The sequence below is a fragment of the Oncorhynchus clarkii genome, chromosome 26 (assembly GCF_045791955.1).
Source record: "Oncorhynchus clarkii lewisi isolate Uvic-CL-2024 chromosome 26, UVic_Ocla_1.0, whole genome shotgun sequence".
In the NCBI taxonomy this organism is placed as follows: Eukaryota; Metazoa; Chordata; class Actinopteri; order Salmoniformes; family Salmonidae; genus Oncorhynchus; species Oncorhynchus clarkii.
In genome coordinates, this window is record NC_092172.1 from 4,235,532 (window position 1) to 4,255,636 (window position 20,105).

The 20,105-nt window shown below is 41.6% G+C and overlaps 1 protein-coding gene across 1 annotated transcript in view; it reads left to right on the plus strand.

Moving 5' to 3' along the window:
• Window positions 1-20,105, plus strand: part of LOC139384527 (protein kinase C-binding protein NELL1-like) — a 366,687-nt gene that overhangs the window by 98,953 nt on the left and 247,629 nt on the right. The window contains exon 4 of the mRNA XM_071129356.1: window positions 6,832-7,002. Coding sequence (XP_070985457.1) covers window positions 6,832-7,002 — 171 coding nt within the window. The remainder of the gene's footprint in view (window positions 1-6,831; window positions 7,003-20,105) is intronic.

Sequence of the window (20,105 nt, forward strand, 5' to 3'; positions counted from 1 at the left end):
CCAAACTGTTTCAGTTCCACAATATTCTTGGGATGTCTGGTGTGAACAGCTCTCGAGGTCATGCCACACCATCTCAATCGGGTTGAGGTCAGGACTGACTGGGCCACTCCATGACGTATTTTAATCTGTTCAAGCCATTCTGTTGTTGATTTACTTCTGTCTTTTGGGTTGTTGTCCTGTTGCATCACCTAACTTCTGTTGAGCTTCAATTGGCAGACAGATAGCCTTACATTCTCCTGCAAAATGTCTTGATTAACTTAACAATGTATTTTTCCATCAATGATAGCAAGCTGTCCAGGCCCTGAGGCAGCAAAGCAGCCTCAAACTGTTTTATTTATATTACCAGGTAAGTTGACTGAGAACACATTCTCATTTGTAGGCTGGAGATGATTAGGTGACTGTATGAGGTGACTCACCTAATCATCTCCAGCCTACAATTGGCTCATTCATCCCCCTCTCCCCTGTAACTATTCCCCAGGTTGTTGCTGTAAATGAGAATGTGTTCTCAGTCAACTTACCTGGTAATATAAATAAAACAGTTTGAGGCTGCTGGGAATTTAGCCAGGACACCAGGGTTAACACCCCTACTCTTACAATAAGTGCCATGGGATCTTTAATGACCTCAAAGAGTCAGGACACCTGTTTAACGTCCCATCTGAAAGACAGCACCCTACACAGGACAATGTCCCCAATCACTACCCTGGGGAATTGGGAAATATTTTTTTTAGACCAGAGGAAAGAGTGACTCCTACTGGCCATCCAACACCATCTGGTCTCCCATCCAGGGACTGACCAGAACCAACCCTGCTTAGCTTCAGAAGCAAGCCAGCAGGGGGATGCAAGGTGGTATGCTGCTGGCAGGTATGTGCTGTTGCATGGGATTCGAAGCGACGTGTATTTGTGCACTTGCTTTATGTGTCTAGTCCCGTGTATTATTTAGAGGTTTACACCATGATGCTCCCTCCACTATGGTTTACAGTTCGGATGAGGTTTTTAATGTTCTTGTGCTGTACCTTTTTTTTCTCCACACATAGTGTTGTGTTCCTTCCTTCCAAACAACATAACTTTATTTTCATCTGTCCACAGAATATTTTGCCAATAGCACTGCAGAACATCCAGGTGCTCTTTTGCGAACTTCAGACGTGCAGCAATGTTTTTTTTGGACAACAGTGGCTTCATCCACGGTGTCCTCCCATGAACACCTTTCTTGTTTAATGTTTTACATATCGTAGACTTGTCAACAGAGATGATAGCATCTTCCAGAGATTTCTGTATTTCTTCAGCTGACACTCTAGCATTCTTCTTAACCTCATTGAGCATTCTGCACTGTGCTCTTGCAGTCGTCTTTGCAGGACGGCCACTACTAGGGAGAGTAGCAACAGTGCTGAAATTTCTCCATTGATAGACAATTTGGCTTACCGTGGACTGACTTTTAGAGATACTTTTGTAACCCTTTCCAGCTTCATGCAAGGCAACAATTCTTAATCTTAGGTCTTCTGAGATCTCTTTTGTTCGAGGCATGGTTCACATCAGGCAATGCAACTTGTGAATAACAACCTCAAATTTTGTGACTGTTTTTTAAGGGGCAGGGCAACTCTAACCAAAATCTCCAATCTTGTCTCATTGATTCGACTGCAGGTTAGTTGACTCCTCACTCCAATTCGCTTTTGGAGAAGTCATTAGCCTAGGGGATCACATACTTTTTCCAACCTACAGAATGTTTAAATTATGTATTCAATATAGACAAGAAAAATACAATGATTTGTGTGTTTTTAGTTTAAGCACAGTATGTTTGTCTATTGTTGTGACTTAGATGAAGATCAGATTTTATGTCAAATTTATGCAAAGGGTTCACATTCTTTTTATTGCCACCGTATAACATATTAATCAGGGGGAATGGGAACCAGGTGCATGTCATTTTATTTTACCTTTATTTCACTAGGCAAGTCAGTTAAGAACAAATTCTTATTTTCAATGACGGCCTAGGAACAGTGGGTTAACTTCCTGACTGATGTATTGAGATGTTGCTTCAATATATCCACATCATTTTACTTCCTCGTGATGTCATCTATTTTGTGAAATGCCTCCTGCAGCAAAGCAGTCCCGCAACATAATGCTGCCACCCCCATGCTTCACGGTTTGGATGGTGTTCTTCGGCTTGCAAGCCTCCCCCTTTATCCTCCAAACGTAATGATGGCCATTATGGCCAAACAGTTCTATTTTTGTTTCATCAGACCAGAGGACATTTCTCCAAAAAGTACAATCTTTGTCCCCATGTCCAGGTGCAAACCGTAGTTAGACTTTTTTATGGCGATTTTGGAGCAGTGGCTTCTTCTTTGCCTAGCGGCCTTTCGGGTTTCTGTCAACATAGGACCTTTTCTACTGTGGATATAGATACTTTTGTACCTGTTTCCTCCAGCATCTTCACAAGGTCCTTTGCTGTTTTTCTGAGATTGATTGCACTTTTTGCAACAAAGTACTTTCATCTCTAGGAGACAGAACGTGTCTCCTTCCAGAGCGATATGATGGCGGTGTGGTCCCATGGTGTTTATACTTGCTTACAATTGTTTGTACAGATGAACGTGCTACCTTCAGCTGTTTGGAAATTGAACCAGATTTGTGGATGTCTACAAAAAAAATGTCTGAGGTCTTGGCTGATTTCTTTAGATTTTCCCATGATGTCAAGCAAAGAGGCACTGAGTTTGAAGGTAGGCCTTGAAATGCATCCACAGGTACACCTCCAATTGACTCAAATTATGTCAATTAGACTATCAGAAGCTTATAACGCCATGACATCATTTTCTGGAATTTTCCAAGCTTTTTAAAGGCACAGTCAGCTCAGTATATATAAACTTCTGACCAACTGGAATTGTGATAGTTAATTATAAGTGAAATAATCTGTCTGTATAGAATTGTTGGAAAAGTTACTTGTGTCATGCACAAAAGTAGGTGTCCTAACCGACTTGCCAAAACCATAGTTTGTTAACAAGAAATTTGTGGAGTGGTTTAAAAACTAGTTTTAATGACTCCAACTGTATGTGTAGACCCCAGACAACTAAGCAAGCACTAAAGATAAGTTACTTTCCTATCCCAACAATAGATGACATCTTACCGGACCTGTCAAAGCAAGAGTATTCAAAGTGTGTGACGTCAAGAATGGTTTCTGGCATGATACAGTATATCATGCTGAAACACTCCACGCTTAGGATTGTTCAGCATGTTAACAACCATTTCAACATTAACACCTGTCTCTTTTGTAGTCTCCACAACAACCTTCAACCTGTAATTTCTGCTTTCCACAACCCAAGTCCTACTGATAACCTTACAAATAAAAGCGGCCTTTGACGCCACACATTCATGAGCACAAGATTTCTGAACGGGCCTCGAAACCATGCCAGGACCATCAGAAGCACCAGCCCCGACAGCAGGTCCACTTACTACAGGTACATCCATGTAGGCTCCATCAGTCCGCACTGTAGTTCTACCAATCTGTTTTCCGTCCTCTGCATATGAAACATCCTGACTGATCCTATATCTCTGAGCCTCTCTAGCCTCTCTCTGTACCTGGCATCCACCAAATGCTGCACTGTGTTCTCCCCCACAATTACAGCTCTTAACCTTCACGTTCACCATAATCATGTGCCCCTCCACCCTTGGCACATATTTTCTTTCCTTTACACTGAGCAGCTACATGTCCCATTCTTTGGCATTTAAAACACCACTGTGCATATGGGACAACTAAGGAATCTTATCTGTACTTTTCCAGGCAAGACTTTCTCAAACCTCAGAATCACTGATAAGCTTTCACTTCTTTGACCCTCTTTCCTACTGATCAAGCTTTTGGTTTCAATCACTCTACCTCCCTTCAGATCATCTCTGGACATAGATATTGGGACTCCAGTGATGACTCCCTTCAATCTAGCATAAGCACCAGGGACATGGCTTTTAATCATTTTTCCATTAAGCTTTACATTTTCAGAATCTTTTCTTGCTGAGCCTGGCTACCACACAATATTAACAGTCTACCATTTCCAATGACCCAAGCTAATTTCACTTCTTTCTCTACAGCATTATTTAGTCAGATAGGGTGTAAGTGAAGCCCTGTGGTCTCATCAAACACTATCACCACGTTCCACTCCAACACATCATTACTCTTGCTTCCTAGCTTGGCCCTCTTTACTAGATGCTTCACTGCTTTCTGTATCATGATCTCTCTTCCTATGTCTTTCCACTACCAACTATTACGGTCAACCTGGTCGTTGGGCAGTTGATACAACTTAATTTGGTGTTCTTTTGTCCGGCTATTGTTCAAACAAAATGTTACGCAACAGCTTTTCAACATCTTAAAAGTAGGGTGAGTTGAAGAAAGTCAGTTGGAATCAGCTCTTTGGCTGATAATCACGACATACATTTCATGCAATAATCTGTTCATGCTAAAAATGTGACGTTTAGAAAGTGTTTTTAGGTAAGATATAGTTTGTTGATTAAGGCGACACGGAAGTATATTAAAAAAGGACCTGAGAAGATCTCTAGGGTCAATTACCACCCTGCTTCCGCTCCTCGTTCTAGTATATTTTCTCGTATATCTCCCCCCAGAATTTAATCAAGTAGCTGCCGCGAGATTTCCATTCTGGGTTTCAGAGATAACATATTTTATGACATCATAGTCAGGTTGTATACATACTGGTTATCAAACCTGTCGCGGTGAAAAAAAAGTGTTTTGATGTTTTGAGCTCTCCTCAAACAATAGTATGGCATTTTTTTGTAGTAATAGCTACTGTAAATTGGACAGTGTAGTTATATTAACAAGAATTTAAGCTTTCAGCCAATATAAGACAAAATCTGTGATCATGACACATGGCGCTACATGATTTCCAATTGTCCCGTTGACGGAACTCCTATCTCTAAGACGTAATAAGTTTTGCTAACGTCTGTGTAGCAACCAGATAAGCAAAAGATGATATCTTTCCCAAGACGTCTTGATAGTGAAAAATGCGTTTATACCTGGTTGCAATCTGGTTAATAAGACATCACATCCCGTAATTAAGACATCACATCCCAAATTTAGCCCACTGGCCTTGTGTATGAATATACTCTATTTACAAACAGCTGATATTGTAAAGGGACAACAGAAACCTGGATTAGGGAGGTTCTGGTTTTGATTAATCCCTTTATGAAAAGATTCCAGCCGCTGATGAAAATGTCGGTAGACTTGGATGCATGTGAATGTTCGTTGTAATGCCCAGCAACAAGGTTGGTGATCACTCAGAAATGGCAGTTGCCTGGGTACAGAGTGGATGTGTTGATTTAATGGTGGCTCTTAAACATTGAAGAGTGGGTGTTGGTTGGTTGTCCACTGGCATGGGTTACGTCACGGTTTACATAGTTGCACCGGGTGTAATTTAATAAGAGGCAATGAATGCTTTTGAAGCTGTCAACTGTCTGTCTGTACCTGTTTGTCTGTCTGTTTCTCTTGAACAGCTCCTGAACATTGCAGTGGGAACATGTTCACCCAAATGGCACCCTCTTTCCTATTAAGCGTACTTCCTTTTGACCAGAGCCCATATGGCACAAATAGTGTGTTACATAGGGAATAGGGTTCCATTTGTGACGCAGTCACATGCTTTAAGGGTTTTCAACTTCATTAATTCACGCCACATTTGAGTTAATGTCCCTTCATTTGATCCACAGCCCATTGAAACCATGGCCATATACATGATATTTGCGCATGTCACATGCCAGTGCTGTTTGGTAAAGTTATCACAAGCTGTTCTTAGTTTTTCGACAAACTGAGAATTGGGAGAGGGATAAATCCAGCTTCCCAGAACGGAGCCTTACTTGGTATTCTACAGAGTGGGTTGGTTGTACCCTCACTGGGCATGAATATGGATGGGACCTGGCTGGGCTGATGTGTGTGTGCGTGAGTTGGGACACTGTGTGTGTGTATATGTGCGTATGTGGTGTGTGTGCGTACATATGTGCATTTGCATGTGTGGTGGAGTCTGGGGGTTGGAAACAGGAAGCTGGGGGTTGTTTCGAGGGGCCAGTGTGCAGCAGTTTTTGAGGAAACAGAAATGTCACGGCTGGCTGGCTACGGTTCCCTGGGTGCTGGCTGTGGCCGCCTGGATCTTAATTTAGTGTGGCTGATCAGTGCCCGAGTGACAGTTTGGGGAGGGCAGGGGCTGTATGGGGGTAAGGAGATTTCTGGGCTTGGGTCATTACGCCCAATTGAAGGTTTATGGTGCCGCTCCTCCCTGTGTGTGCAATGCTGGACAGGTTTAGAGACACACCCCTACATCATTTTCCTCTGGGAGCTGTCCTTTTTTAATTTTCTCCTCATTTTCTTCTTTAGACTGGCAGCAGACACTTCTCATCAGTTCTCTTCCGACCTTTTCTGTTTTCTTTGGTTCTCTTCTCTCCTGTTCTTTTCTCTTTTTTCATCATCTCTTGTCAGTCGAACCTTGAATGTTTTTTTAGATTATTTGTATTATTATTTTGCTGTGTGCGTTATTATCTGGCTTGGGTTTCTCTTGCTTTTTGTGTTAAAGACTATTCACATGTTTTAATGCTGGCATTATGTTAACAAACAGCTCCAAGATGCCAATTACCCCTGACTGTAATGGTGTGGTTTGGTTAAATATATTATTGTTGCCTTTACAAATATATTGCATACAGTTGAATGTATGTATGTGGAATATTATCACACCACATTCCCCCATTGCATCACCTCATATCCCCAAGCTAAATCCTTCTCCATATTGCTCAGGGGCTTTAAGCGCTTCAATGATCTCTGAACTCTACCTATAACCTTTGCCCTCTCCTCCGCTGCAGTTACTTTGAGCTGGAGAGCAGTGGCCTGAGGGAGGAGATCCGATACCACTACAGCTACAAAGGCAAGCCTCGCTCAGAGTCCTTCCCCTACCGACTAGCCGACGGCCAGTGGCACAAGATAGCCCTCTCCATCAGCGCTACACACCTATTGCTGCATGTTGACTGCAACAGGTAAAAGATACACACAGGCATAAACACATGTAGGTGCACGTACGCTTACACGCATATTGGGTAGCATACAATCTGCCCATCACCATGAGTGCTACAAGTAAATTCCATACTACCTACAAGTACAAGCAGTAATACAGACTGAAAGTCAGGCAATGGAAGCATTAGCTTGAACCTCAAAAGAGGTGAAGAGGTGTTTTTATAACTGGCAACACTCATGTCACCTTTAGCCTAAAATGGTTTCATAGCTAGCAAGATATTATCAGAGGTGAAACCCCTGATACTGCTGTGAACTAACACTGTAGTAACTCACAGGTGGATGCACACACACGTACACTAATTCACTCGTGCACATGCAGTAAGTCACGCACATATACATATGCACACACAAGCACCACAGCTTCCACCACACACACACTCTCTCTCTCTCTCTCTCACACACACACACACACATTGAGAGGCTGTGATATTCCCAGCCTTCTCCCATTGCCACGTTCCCTTTGAGCATTCAGCGAGTGTCACCAGCTCTGTATGCTCATCAAGGTAAATATTTGTTACACCTATTGTTACTCTGGTGACAGGCTGCAGAGAGTATGGGATAAGAGGCAAGCTGTAGACTGTAGGTATCTGTATTTGTGTAACATATCTACACATGCACATACTTCCGCACACAAATACGCACGCACACACACAGAGAGAGTCTCATAAGTCTCATTAAAGCTACAAAACTGTCAGTGTTCAACTTTAGCATATGATAACAATGCAACAGAACAGATGAACCAGAATGACTATGAAGGCGGCTAATTAAACCCCCCCCCCCCCCCCCCCTCCCCACACACCATCAAGTGTTTCTTTCTTTATTGGACATAACATACTGTAAAAACACCAGGAAGTAAGCTCCAATGGATTTTAATGTACAAATGATTTCCCCTAGTATTCCCACGCATGATAGAGAGGTTTGAAATGATTGTCTTTTAGTCAAACATTATATCAGTTTGGGCTTTTTGCTGTCAATTTGCAGTCTACAAATAATTTGTAATTAAAAACTGGGTTCTTTGAGCCTGAATGTTGTTTGGCTGACAGCCGTGGCATATCAGACCGTATACCACGGGTATGCCAAAACATTTATTTTACTGTTCTAATTATGTTGGTAACCAGTTTATATACCCCGGCATTCCGCGTTGCATCGTGCATAAGAACAGCCCTTAGCTGTGGTATATTTGCCATGTACCACACCCCCTTGGTTTATAGCTTAAAACACCTATTTTAATCAGAAATTACTGCATTTGTATTGTATATTTCTATAGAATTACTGTTAAACTGTAATATAAAATAATGTAGTTATTTTATTTAAAGTTAACTTAAAGTACTTTACCATATGTAAAATTAGAATAATTTCCCTTAAAAAATTTGAAAACTGCAATAATTTGTCATAATTGTAATAAACCATTATTTTACAGGGTAAACAAACAATTAGATATTATTACTTTAATTGTACAATAATTTGTTTATTATTATGAAGAAAAACAAATCTGTAAAATGACATGTATTTTTTTCAGTGCAAGTAGCTGGCTTTACGGATTGCTGTATGACTACAGTGGTTCGTCCTTTAAAAGTTGCAGCGTACTGCAGCACAGCTTGCGTGGTGCCGCAGAATTCTGTAACGTGCCAACCACTGGTACCATAAATGCTAGTTAGTGCTAGTTTGACCACCAGCGGGCATCTTTGAGAAGCATTTGATAGCCTTCAATAGTGGATGTACTAGCCAATTTAAAACCTTTTTTTGTAAGAACATAGTATATGGGTCTGATTGTAAGACATTTTGTTGGATTAATATTATTGTGTTTCTATTCCAAGAAAAATTAAAAACCCTCTTGGTTCCTTGTACATTGTGACGTTCGGGAGTAGGCTAAAGTGCTGGGCTATTTAGTTAAAGAATCCCGATGTCGTGCGGGCACACGGGAGACCGGGGTTCAATTCCCCAAAGGGGAGGAAGGAGTGCCCCATGCCTGTCTCAGAGCAAAGAGAAACGGTGCTAAAATAGTTGTAGACTATTGCTTCTAACTTCAAAATGCTTTGATTACAGTCTCAAAGGCCAGTATCCCAGAGTCGTTTCTTCACTGGTGAATTTGAGACTGATGTTTTGAGGGTACTCTTTAACTTCTTGAAGCTACCCATCCCTTTAGCGGGATATTTGTCATCAACAACCGCTGTATGGCATAGCGCCACATTCACATAATATTCCTAAAAATATTTGTATTCATGAAATCACGAGTCCAGTATTGCAAAACACAGCTTAGCCTTTTGTTAATCCACCTGTCGTCTCAGATTTTGAAAATATGTTTTACAGCGAAAGCAATCCAAGCATTTGTGTAAGTTTATCGATCGCTCAACAAAACATTAAGTACACATAGCATCGAGTAGCTCGGTCACGAAAATCAGAAAAGCAATCAAATTAGTCGTTTACCTTTGATGATCTTTGGATGTTTTCACTCACAAGACTCCCAATTACACATTAAATGTTCCTGAATAATTTTGCACGCCCAATTTTTCAGTTTTTGATTTCTTAAAAAAGTTTGAAATATCCAATAAATGTCGTTCCACTTCATGATTGTGTCCCACTTGTTGTTGATTCTTCACAAAAAAATACAGTTTTATATCTTTATGTTTGAAGCCTGAAATGTGGCAAAAGGTCGCAAAGTTCAAGGGGGCCAAATACTTTCGCAAGGCACAGTTCAGAAAACACAAGATCAAGCACACACAAATATAGCCAATACCCAGAATAAAAAATCTAAAAAATATATATTTGTATTTTATTTGGAAAGGTATAAGTGGATTATTCATGGCTAGTGCTGGAAACACATCAGATGGCTTCCAAAACATCTGAAAAAATGGGATTAATAGACCTACATTAACAACTAGAAATGGGCAGATGTTTTAGTAGGTGGTGTAATGTTTGTTCACGGGACGTTTCCAAGTGTCCCTAAACCTCTCCATGTCTGTAAATGAGAAAAATAGTACAAATTTTCAATCCGTAAATGCTATTTTTTTCGGTATAAAAACACAATTTCTACCATATCAATCTCCCTTAAACATTGTGGTAGTGTTATGGGGTTTCCAGGGTACATTCAAGTTTCCTTTCAACCCCTCCAAAGTCCTAATGTGGTAATTGCAATGTTTTTGCACAGTGGATGTGCCTAAAAGTTATTGTTCACTATAAAAACTACATTTCTACAACACCAACCTCTCTCAAACATTGTGGTGGTGTCGGGGGACATACAGGCAACATTATATTGTTGATATAAGATATAGTCACTCGGTGGACATTCTATGTTGCCATTAAGTCATCCATCATCAGATAACATTGGCAATAGGCTAGATTTGTTCCTGCTACCCTAAGGATTAATTTGATACCCCCCATGTAGGGATAGCTCAAACACAGAACAAATCGAAGCTCACCTTGTAAGATGTTTGCTGTTTTGTGAAAACATTGTGTAAAATAAACATTTTGACTCTCGGTGCTGGTTATCAAAAACGGTAGGTCACAGGCAGACAAAATAAGATATCCTCATGATCTGTGGAGTCCCCGCTTTCTATGTGTATCAACGTATTCCGTGTTTTTTTCATTCATGCTTCACAACGCTAACCGGAATGTTGGTAGCAGCAATCTTGAAATGAGGTCATCGGCTCGGCCTGCCCTTATGAATTTGTATGCCCATATATGGTAGTAAGTCATACCAAAGATTAAGGCACCGATCAATAGCCAAGATACTCAGCTTTCCGCAGATAGGGGTTACCTTTTGCAGATAGGGGTTACCGTTCTCATACCAGACTGAATTGAATGAAAAAAATTAAATAGGGTCCCCAAATATGTGCACTTTACATTACTGTTGCTAGGGTGTGTGACAGAAAAATTATGTATTCACCTTATTTGTTGGATGTGTAACAATTATTTACTTAAACAGTGAGATATTTCTGTCCTGCTAATGCTGAGTTTTATGGTGTCCACTCTATCTTCCTGGCGATAAAACCTACAGCTGACATTCCAGTGACAGGATGTGGGGTTGTTGTAACTGGGATAGAGAGGAGTAGAACAAAGGCCTCAATGGTTCTTAGACATCCTGGCCTGGACAATTAGGCCAGGGTCGGGGGTTAAGATAACGCCAGGGGTAGATAAAGACTGGATGAGCCCAAAGTGGCTTATGTTGCCACTCATTCTATATGGGAGGGGTGGAACCAAGCATTCTGGGTATTGGCTATATAAACTGTGCATTGTCTGTATGATTTAGACTCTCAGCCTAACAGTCAGATCAAGACTGTTGGGCTGACGGTTTTATTATTGCAATAATTAATCCAAATTTACTAAAGATGATTCTTTAAAGAAACGACCAAGTCTCTCTCAGTACTGAATTTCCATGACAGGTACCATTAGCCTTCATATTATAAGGGCACAAGGTGAGACCCAAATGCAGACACAGGAGGCATATGGTAGAGCTCCGATATTTATTAAAACAAAAGGAGTAGGCAAAGGCAGGTCGGGGACAGGCGAGAGTTCATAAACCAGGTCAGAGTCCAAACAGTACCAGACGATAGGCAGTCTCGAGGTCATGCCAGGCAGTGATCAGAAACCAGATCGGAGTCCAAAAACAGTACAAGGGGATAGGCAGGCTGGTACTCAGAACAGGCATAGTGGTCAGGCAAGTGGGTTCGGAGTCAGGACAGGCAAGGGTTGAAATCAGGAGGACTAGAAACAAACAGAGACTGGGAAAAATAGGAACAAGGAAAAACACTGGTTGATGAACTTGCACAGAGAGACAGGAAACACAGGGATATAAACACCGGGGATAATAAGTGACACCTGGAGGGGGTGGAGACAATCACAAGGACAGGTGAACCAGATCAGGGTGTGACACATATTGACACTCAAAGGCTATAGATAGGCATTGGTTAAAATATTGAGTAAGTCAGATGGTCAAGTTTATTATAATCATTTGTAGGTACAGTACATGAACACATGTACCGGAATTGGAATGAATTTTAATGAATGGAATTATAGTGCAGCGGCTATGTATCTCCTTTCCTCTCTCTCTCTCTCTCTCCCTCTGTAGTGGGTGGTAGAGTTGTATGCCTGCAGGCCCTGTGGCATGACCAGGTCAGCCTTTTATTACTGTGAATTACCATTCATTACACACACCACCACCACCACCACTGTTCAGGGATGCAGACGGCATCAGATCAGTATCAGTATGCTAGGCTGCTGTGAGCTGCACTGAACCATGCCATGCATGGTTGGGCTAAACTCAGCCTGGCTTGCTGAGATGCTCTGGGATGGTTTTCGATTGGGGTAGGCTTGACTAAACTAGACTGGGTTGAAGTATACTTTGCCAAACTGAAGCAGCTTGACTGATCTGAGGTAGCTAACAAGTTACGCTGTGCTGAGGTAATACCAGCAAGGCACTAAGTGACTCTTATCCCCTTCTGCATATTTGTATACTATTCTACTTAGGTGGTAAAATATGATCTGCTTTTTACAAGCATTAAGGTAATGAGGTATAGCATACTTTGGAGGAGACATTGGAACATTCCCCACCTGAAAGATCCCCTAATGGTGGTAATACCATAGTCCGCTTTTGTCTCGAGCAAGCACAGAATGACATTGGGCTTTGTTCATTAAAGAAATCAGTGGGGTGTAAGATGTGGGGTGTGGGGTGGGGTGGGGGGGTGTCTGTGGGGTGTCTATGTGGTGCTTTATCTTCACCTGCTAACCAGCTCGTCTGAGAGGAAAAGGACACAGCTCTGCCTGGACAAAACTACTATAAGGATGAGAGAGGAGACATTACACAGGATAATGAGGCGTTGGATAAATGAAAACCTCAATCTGTGACACTTAAGGCTGTGTGTGTGTGTGTGTGTGTGTGTGTGTGTGTGTGTGTGTGTGTGTGTGTGTGTGTGTGTGTGTGTGTGTGTGTGTGTGTGTGTGTGTGTGTGTGTGTGTGTGTGTGTGTGTGTGTGTGTGTGTGTGTGTGTGTGTGTGCGTGCATGCACATACTGGGCACAAATGTTCCTGTAATGTGATTTCTGTGTGACTGTTGGTGGACCAGGTTTAGGGATTTATAGTCACTGTTATGTTCTTTAGAGCAGCAAGCACACTTCATTTCTGTAACGTCTGCTTCCAACGCACACTCTCAAACATGTCGATCCCCTGAACGCAGCTCACTTTCCAGCCCACAGTCTGGCTCACGCTCTCAAACACATAGATCCCCTGAATGCAGCTCACTCTCCAGATCCCAATCACCTGAATTCTGATCACCTGTTCATACACCTGTATGTCATTATCACACACTATTTAGTTCAGTTCTTTGCACCCCTTCATTGTGAGGTATTGTGTGTTTTGTGACACACTTCTATTCGAAGCTCTGTTTTTCTCGTTATTTAATCGTCCCATGTATGATAGCTTTGGCCTGCCTCACTAAAGACGCCTTTTGCCTATTCCCTGCCTGTTCTTTAGCCTATCGGATTTCCTGTTATCAACCTATTGCCTGATCTCCCGGATGACGTTACTAGCCTTTTCCCTGCCTGTACTGTTGCCTTTTTGGACCCCCTGTGTATGGCCTTCTGCCTTGCCCTGGACCCAGCTACCTGCCTCCTCCTGTGGTCCTTTACAATTAACACCTGCTTCGCCCTGTGCTTGCATCGTGTTCACTAGAATTACTTCATTTCTACAGCACTGATTCAATAGCTGGGTCACAAAATATAGGTGCAACTACGAAGAATAATAATGAGATCAAACATGATTGATTACACCATGTGATTTCATCCATAACATTGGCACCAGTTGTCCTTGGGAGGTCTTCATGGAACACTTCTTTGCTTGCTATATTAATAAATGCCCAGTTTTGGAGCTCTATTGTCCAAACTGGTACACAGGCTCCATTGTGAAGCTCTCGTTTGACAGAGAGCACAATACAAAGCACTGAAATAACAAATTACATGTGGTTGCCTCAGGTCTGCAACCAATGGGCAACTTCAGTAGAACAACTTCAACAAGATCAAGCTCCTCCTACACTAGCAATCCCTCCTGAAAATGACAGGGGGCCTTATGCAGAGCCTAATGAAGGAAAACTTTAAATGTCAATGAATTTTGAGTTTAAAACCCTTTTTCTTCCATTGATTTTGCTTTGTGGGCCACATGCCAGGTCAGAAGGACACTGCTGGCCTCTTGCTTGCCTTGACGAACTGAGTTAACACAAAACCATCCCATATTCTGCAGCCCCAGCCCATGTCTTGGAGGAGGAGAGGAGAAAGACATGAGGTCCTGGAGGAACAGAGTAGAGAGGGATGAGGTCCTGGAGGAAGAGAGTAGAGATGGATGAGGTCCTGGAGGAAGAGAGTAGCGAGGGATGAGGTCCTGGAGGAAGAGAGTAGAGAGGGATGAGGTCCTGGAAGAGGAGAGGGAGATGAGTTCTGGGAGGAAGGAAAGAGGAATGAGCCGAGGTCTGGGAGCAGAAGAGAGCGAGATGAGGTTTGGACGGAAATAAAGAGGAATGAGAGCAGAGAGGGATGAGGTCTGGGAGTGACGTCGGTTTTACATGCATGCACGCACGCACGCACACACACACACACACACGCACGCACGCACGCACGCACGCACACACACACACACACACACACACACAGATAGGTAGTATTTATGTTAAATGTATTTAAAATACATATTTCAATAATCTTTAAGTATTTTGCCATTTGTATTTCATTTTCCTGAACTACAATCCAAGGTGTTTTGTAATATGAGAGCTGTAATTTGTATTTTTTTTAAACTAAATATGTATTTTCTGGTTAGCTTTATTTGACGTTCAGCTTTCATAAGCACTATAGAAATCTGTTACAAAGCATCTATAACTGTATGTTATAGTTTATAAAGGGTTCATAATCACCAATGTCAAATGAGACATAACCCTCTATGTCAAAAATGATATAAACATGTGCTTTATAAAGGGTCATATGTTGTGCTCAAGGATGGCATATGCTTCAAAGTGATGTCATGTTAGTCACATTACACCTAATCTTGTTTCCAGACATTTCCGACCAAATGTGTGGAAGGTCTGGTGGACCATCGCATCATACTTGGCCTTCATTAGTTATGGTTAGGTTTACAATATAATTTTAAGAAAAATGGGCAGGGTTTAGCAATAATTATGACTTTTTGACTGTCTTAAGTGGTGACGATGACAATTACTTTACTCAGTAAGGTCACTCATATATAATTCTATGGTCACTCCCACCAAGGCAAACTTTGAACGCTTGATAGCTCAGGGGAAAGAGGAGGAAGGGAAGCGCTACTAAGGTACACAATAGTAAATGTTGGTAGATAGAAGGTGCTCTTTGGTAAGAGGGGTAAATTGGTCATCAAAAAGAAAGGAAGACCAAGGCACTTTTCATGTAATTCATTAAAATGCCTTTATTAGTATGGCATGTTCAATAGAAACAAAGTTTTTTTTAAACCGACGCGTTTCGGCTGCATGGCCTTCATCAGGGAGTAGGGAGTATTACTCCCTGATGAAGGCCATGCAGCCGAAACGCGTCGGTTTAAAAAAAAAACTTTGTTTCTATTGAACATGCCATACTAATAAAGGCATTTGAATTAATTATATGAAGAGTGCCTTGGTCCTCCTTTCTTTTTGGTTGATAGCCCAGGCTTGAATATGCTGTGCGTGCAATAGGCTGGGGACGACGTTACACCAGTAAACACTTACCTTGATGAAACCCTCAACCTAAAGAAATGTAAAGTGTCTTTCTTCTGGAACCAAGTTGCATGTTTGAGTTTGAGTTTATTTTCTTTTTACAGGGACAGTGCAAATGAATCAACGTTTCAGTAAAAGTGCCGGTTTTAGCCAGCCGGCTAATTTTCAACCGCAGTCCCTTGTCAGGTTATTAAAAACAATTACAATACAGACAATCAAGACACAGCATACAGACAGAGCAACATAGCACCAAAAGCAACAAGACAAAATCCATAAAAGCGTTTCCACACCTCTCAAGCTACAGACAACAGACAACATGGAAGGCGGCAATACACAGCCAAGGATTATGTTCACAAATCTGATTGACCTTTAGCCATGTCTTCTTTTTTGTGAAAGTGTGATAGGTGGTGCAGTTAGTTGTGTCTGATGGCAGTGTATTCCATACATGGGAAGCTCTCACAGAGAAAGCAGATTTACTATACAGTCACCTCACATGGCGGACCTTTTGGATCTGCTGCCGTAGGTTTGGGTTTTCTGTTTAACAAAAATACTGAGTGAAGGGGGAGCCAGGCCATTTAGGATCTTGAATACAAAACATGCGTCGGTGTATTGCACAAGATTTTCCCAACTCAGGAGCTCATGCTTTCTGAGGATGTAACAGTGATGAAGACTATTGGGCTTCCTATCAAGCACTTTGAGAGCCTGTTTGTAGACAGACTGAATGGGTTTTAATGTTGAACAGCAAGCTTGGGCCAACCTAGTCAAGCAGTACATTAAGTGGGGGAGTATCATAGATTTGAAGTACAGTTTTGCTACCTCTGTAGTCAAACAATTTCGTATAAATTGGAAATTAGCTAGGTTGAATTATGTTCTTTGAATTACCTTAAAACCTGTTACGGCTGCGGTCCCTGTACAGGGACCAAAATCAGCGGAAATTTCAGAGCGCCAACTGTAGTACTCTCAAACTTTCATTAAAACACACATGCAGGGTACTCAATTAAAGCTACACTCGTTGTGAATCTAGCCAACATGTCAGATTTGTAAAATGCTTTTTGGCGAAAGCATGAGAAGCTATTATCTGATAGCATGCACCCCCCCGAAATACCTGAACAAGACGCAAACAAAATAATTAGCGTAGCCGGCGCTACACAAAACACAGAAATAAAATATAAAACATTCAATACCTTTGACGAGCTTCTTTGTTGGCACTCCTATATGTCCCATACACATCACAATTGGGTCTTTTTCCCGATTAAATCTGTCAAAGTATACCCAAAATGTCCATCTATGAAGCCCGCCTGATCCAGGAAAAAGCTATTTTCCAAAACGCAACGTCATTGTTTAAAATTACTAAAAGTTGCCTATAAACTTTTACAAATCACTTTTGTAAACCAACTTTAGGTATTAATAAACGTTAATAATCAATAAAATTGATCATGGGGCGATCTGTATTCGATAGCAGCAAGTCTTGAAATCATCGTCCATATTTTCCCTTCCATAACTTCCTTCGGTGGACCCCAAGACAGGAAGTGCCTATTCGTCATCACACCAAGGATAAACTACCAATGAAATAGTAGACATGTTGTATGTTGTAATTTCTTTTGATACGTTGGTCTTTAGGTTATTTTGTAATTTTATTTGTAATTGTATTTAGTCATTTCTGTTAATCCCTATGCACGCACACACAACAGCCCCTCCATCGTCCCCAAATTCACAGCATTTATCTGCGGCTACAGTAGCTAGCACAGAGCAGAAATGATCCAGTAATCAGGAGAGGACAGGAGCAGACAAGCAGTCAGGTGAAGTAATTAAAGATGTGGTTGTACAGAGATAGATATGGAGAAGAAGAAGTGTGGTGGGGAATTAAAAGTAATACATCTGACATCTTATAGGATGTGCCCTAGTTTTCTCCGCCACGTCTTCAATGAAGATGTGTTGGTCCTCAGATGGCCATTTTTTTGTTGTTGCTAATTTCTCATTGGGAAAAGTACAGAAACCTAGTACAGAAACCTGATCCCACCAGTGTGGCAGAAATAGAAAATAGTTCCATGGCCGAAGCAGGGATATTCAATTCCAGGGCCAAAACTGTTTTGGAGTTCACACAGTTTTTAAAATTTTATTTCTCTCCTAATCAGGGACTGATTCAGATCTGGCACACCAACTGAGTAAACTCTCTGGTCAATCAGTGTCATGAATCAATCAATTTACTACTGGGTAGAAAAGACATCCAGCAGTACTTCATTCGGCCCTCCAGGACTGGAGTTCAATTGCACTGTCCAACAATATGATATAAATGTTATGCCCAGAGATCTACGGATCATGTTTGTTCTGTACAATACAGTCGCACAGGGAGAGGTAGAAGTTGTGAACATTTCAGTCATGACGAGTTAAAGGGAAAGTGATTGTTTTGCCAAAGTAAACACCTCTATTGAATCCCATCAGTCCTGTTTCCCAGGTTTCTGCGATAAACATTAGTGTTATCATTGTTTACCAGACATAAAAGTTAAAGTAAAATACTACCTGGGGTAAAGCACCATTCCATTTAGTGAATTCATGACTGCCTCCTTCCAAAACACTATCCATAACTATCTTTCAGTGTTGTCGTCCCCTTTTGATTTGAATGACTGGCAGAGCAAAGGCAAAGCCTTCTCATAGTGCACCACTTTGCCAGTCCTCTAGGCATTATGCAGAGACTGACAGATTCCGTTTTTGAGAGAAGTGGCTGCTTGTGAGATTGCTGCACCAGCTAAAATGTCTGGGAGCGCTGCACCCTCCTCAATACACAGAGCACTTTGACAGAGAGACTAGGGCTGCATCCCAAACCCTATGGGTCCTGGTCAAAAGTAGTGCACTAAATTGGGAAAAGGCTGCAATTTGGGATGCTGACCAGGCACTGAGAGGCAAAGTACAGTTACACCATTCCTCAATCTTCGCACACCGGCACCGCTGCAGAGAAAGCACTCAACCCCCATAACTTAGCTGTCAGTGTTGTGTAATATCAGGAAATTCTTCCTTGTGTTCATGAAGGTGGGTTGTTCGATATTTAATCTCAATTGTGTTGTCCTATTGATTGTGGCACTAACCTAAATGCATACTTTGATGGAACTAGAGTAGTGAAAGAAAAATGTGACATGGTCTGCAGATCATCAGATATGCAATACAATACATGTGGCCACTTGCTAGCTACTTCCAGACACAAATGAGAGAACAGCTCACTGACCATTACTCACACTAGAGCCTAGTGGGACAACTTCCGGTGAAACTGGAGGGCGCGCAACTCAAATAAATAATGATGGATATTAGCAGAGCTGGTTATGCTGTTTTTATGTTATCCAGAGCTTTGTTGACTGCAACTGTGCTGCTGGCATCAATTTACAAATATTCAACGATTCAACGGGTGTTGAGCTTACGTAAATTCCTCAATCATTCATTACCAGCTAACGTTACATCTATCAACAGTTGTCGCAGTGACATTCTATTGAAGGGTGTGTTCGTGAATTCAATCTGAAGTGCCAGAGTGCCCTCTGTGCATTCATAAATTCTGAGCGTTGTCAGATTGTCTGTTCGTAAATTCAGAGCGTTTTGCTCTCGGAGTGTTCAGAGCGCACACTGGACGCTCTGGCCGGTGAGTTGGGTTGATCCGAGCATTCTGACCTCACAACGACCTCACAACGGCAGTGAAGCACCCAAGCTAACTGGCTAGCTACTTCCAGAACAAATGAGAGAACACCCCACTCACCGTTTTACTCGCCCTAGCAGAGCTGGTTAGGATGTTTTCATGTTATCCAGATGGTGCTGCTGGCAACGATTTAATTACGCTTTTTTTGCCAACGTTTACTGACACCTGCCATATTCAACGGGTATTGAGCATTCATCAGCTATTCTGCGCTCTGGCACACTCAGACGAGAGTGCTCTGAAATCAGAGTAGATGGCCAGACTGAATTTACGAATGCACCCGAAATGTTTACTTGCATTTTGGAGTCTTTTGTTAATACATGTAGCTAGCTAACTAGGTAAACAATTAACCATAATCCCAACTCATGACGTCATGAATATGTAGATAGCTAACCAACAAGGTTCAATGTTAATTAGCTAACATTAGGCTATAACTATCAAAGCAAATTGCTCTGAGATACGAATAATAAGATCATACACATATTAGCTAGCTAAAAGTAAACTAACTTTTAAAATGAAAAATACTTTGTCAAAATTTGAAATGTGTCATATCTGGAAATGTAGCTAGCTAGACTATCTTACCCGTAGATAGCAAGAGAGAATTTACTCTTTACTCAAGTAACAATACGGGTGTGTTCGTTGATGACGTGGCAGGTGGCAGTGTGGTAGGCACAGTCGGCACAGCTTGT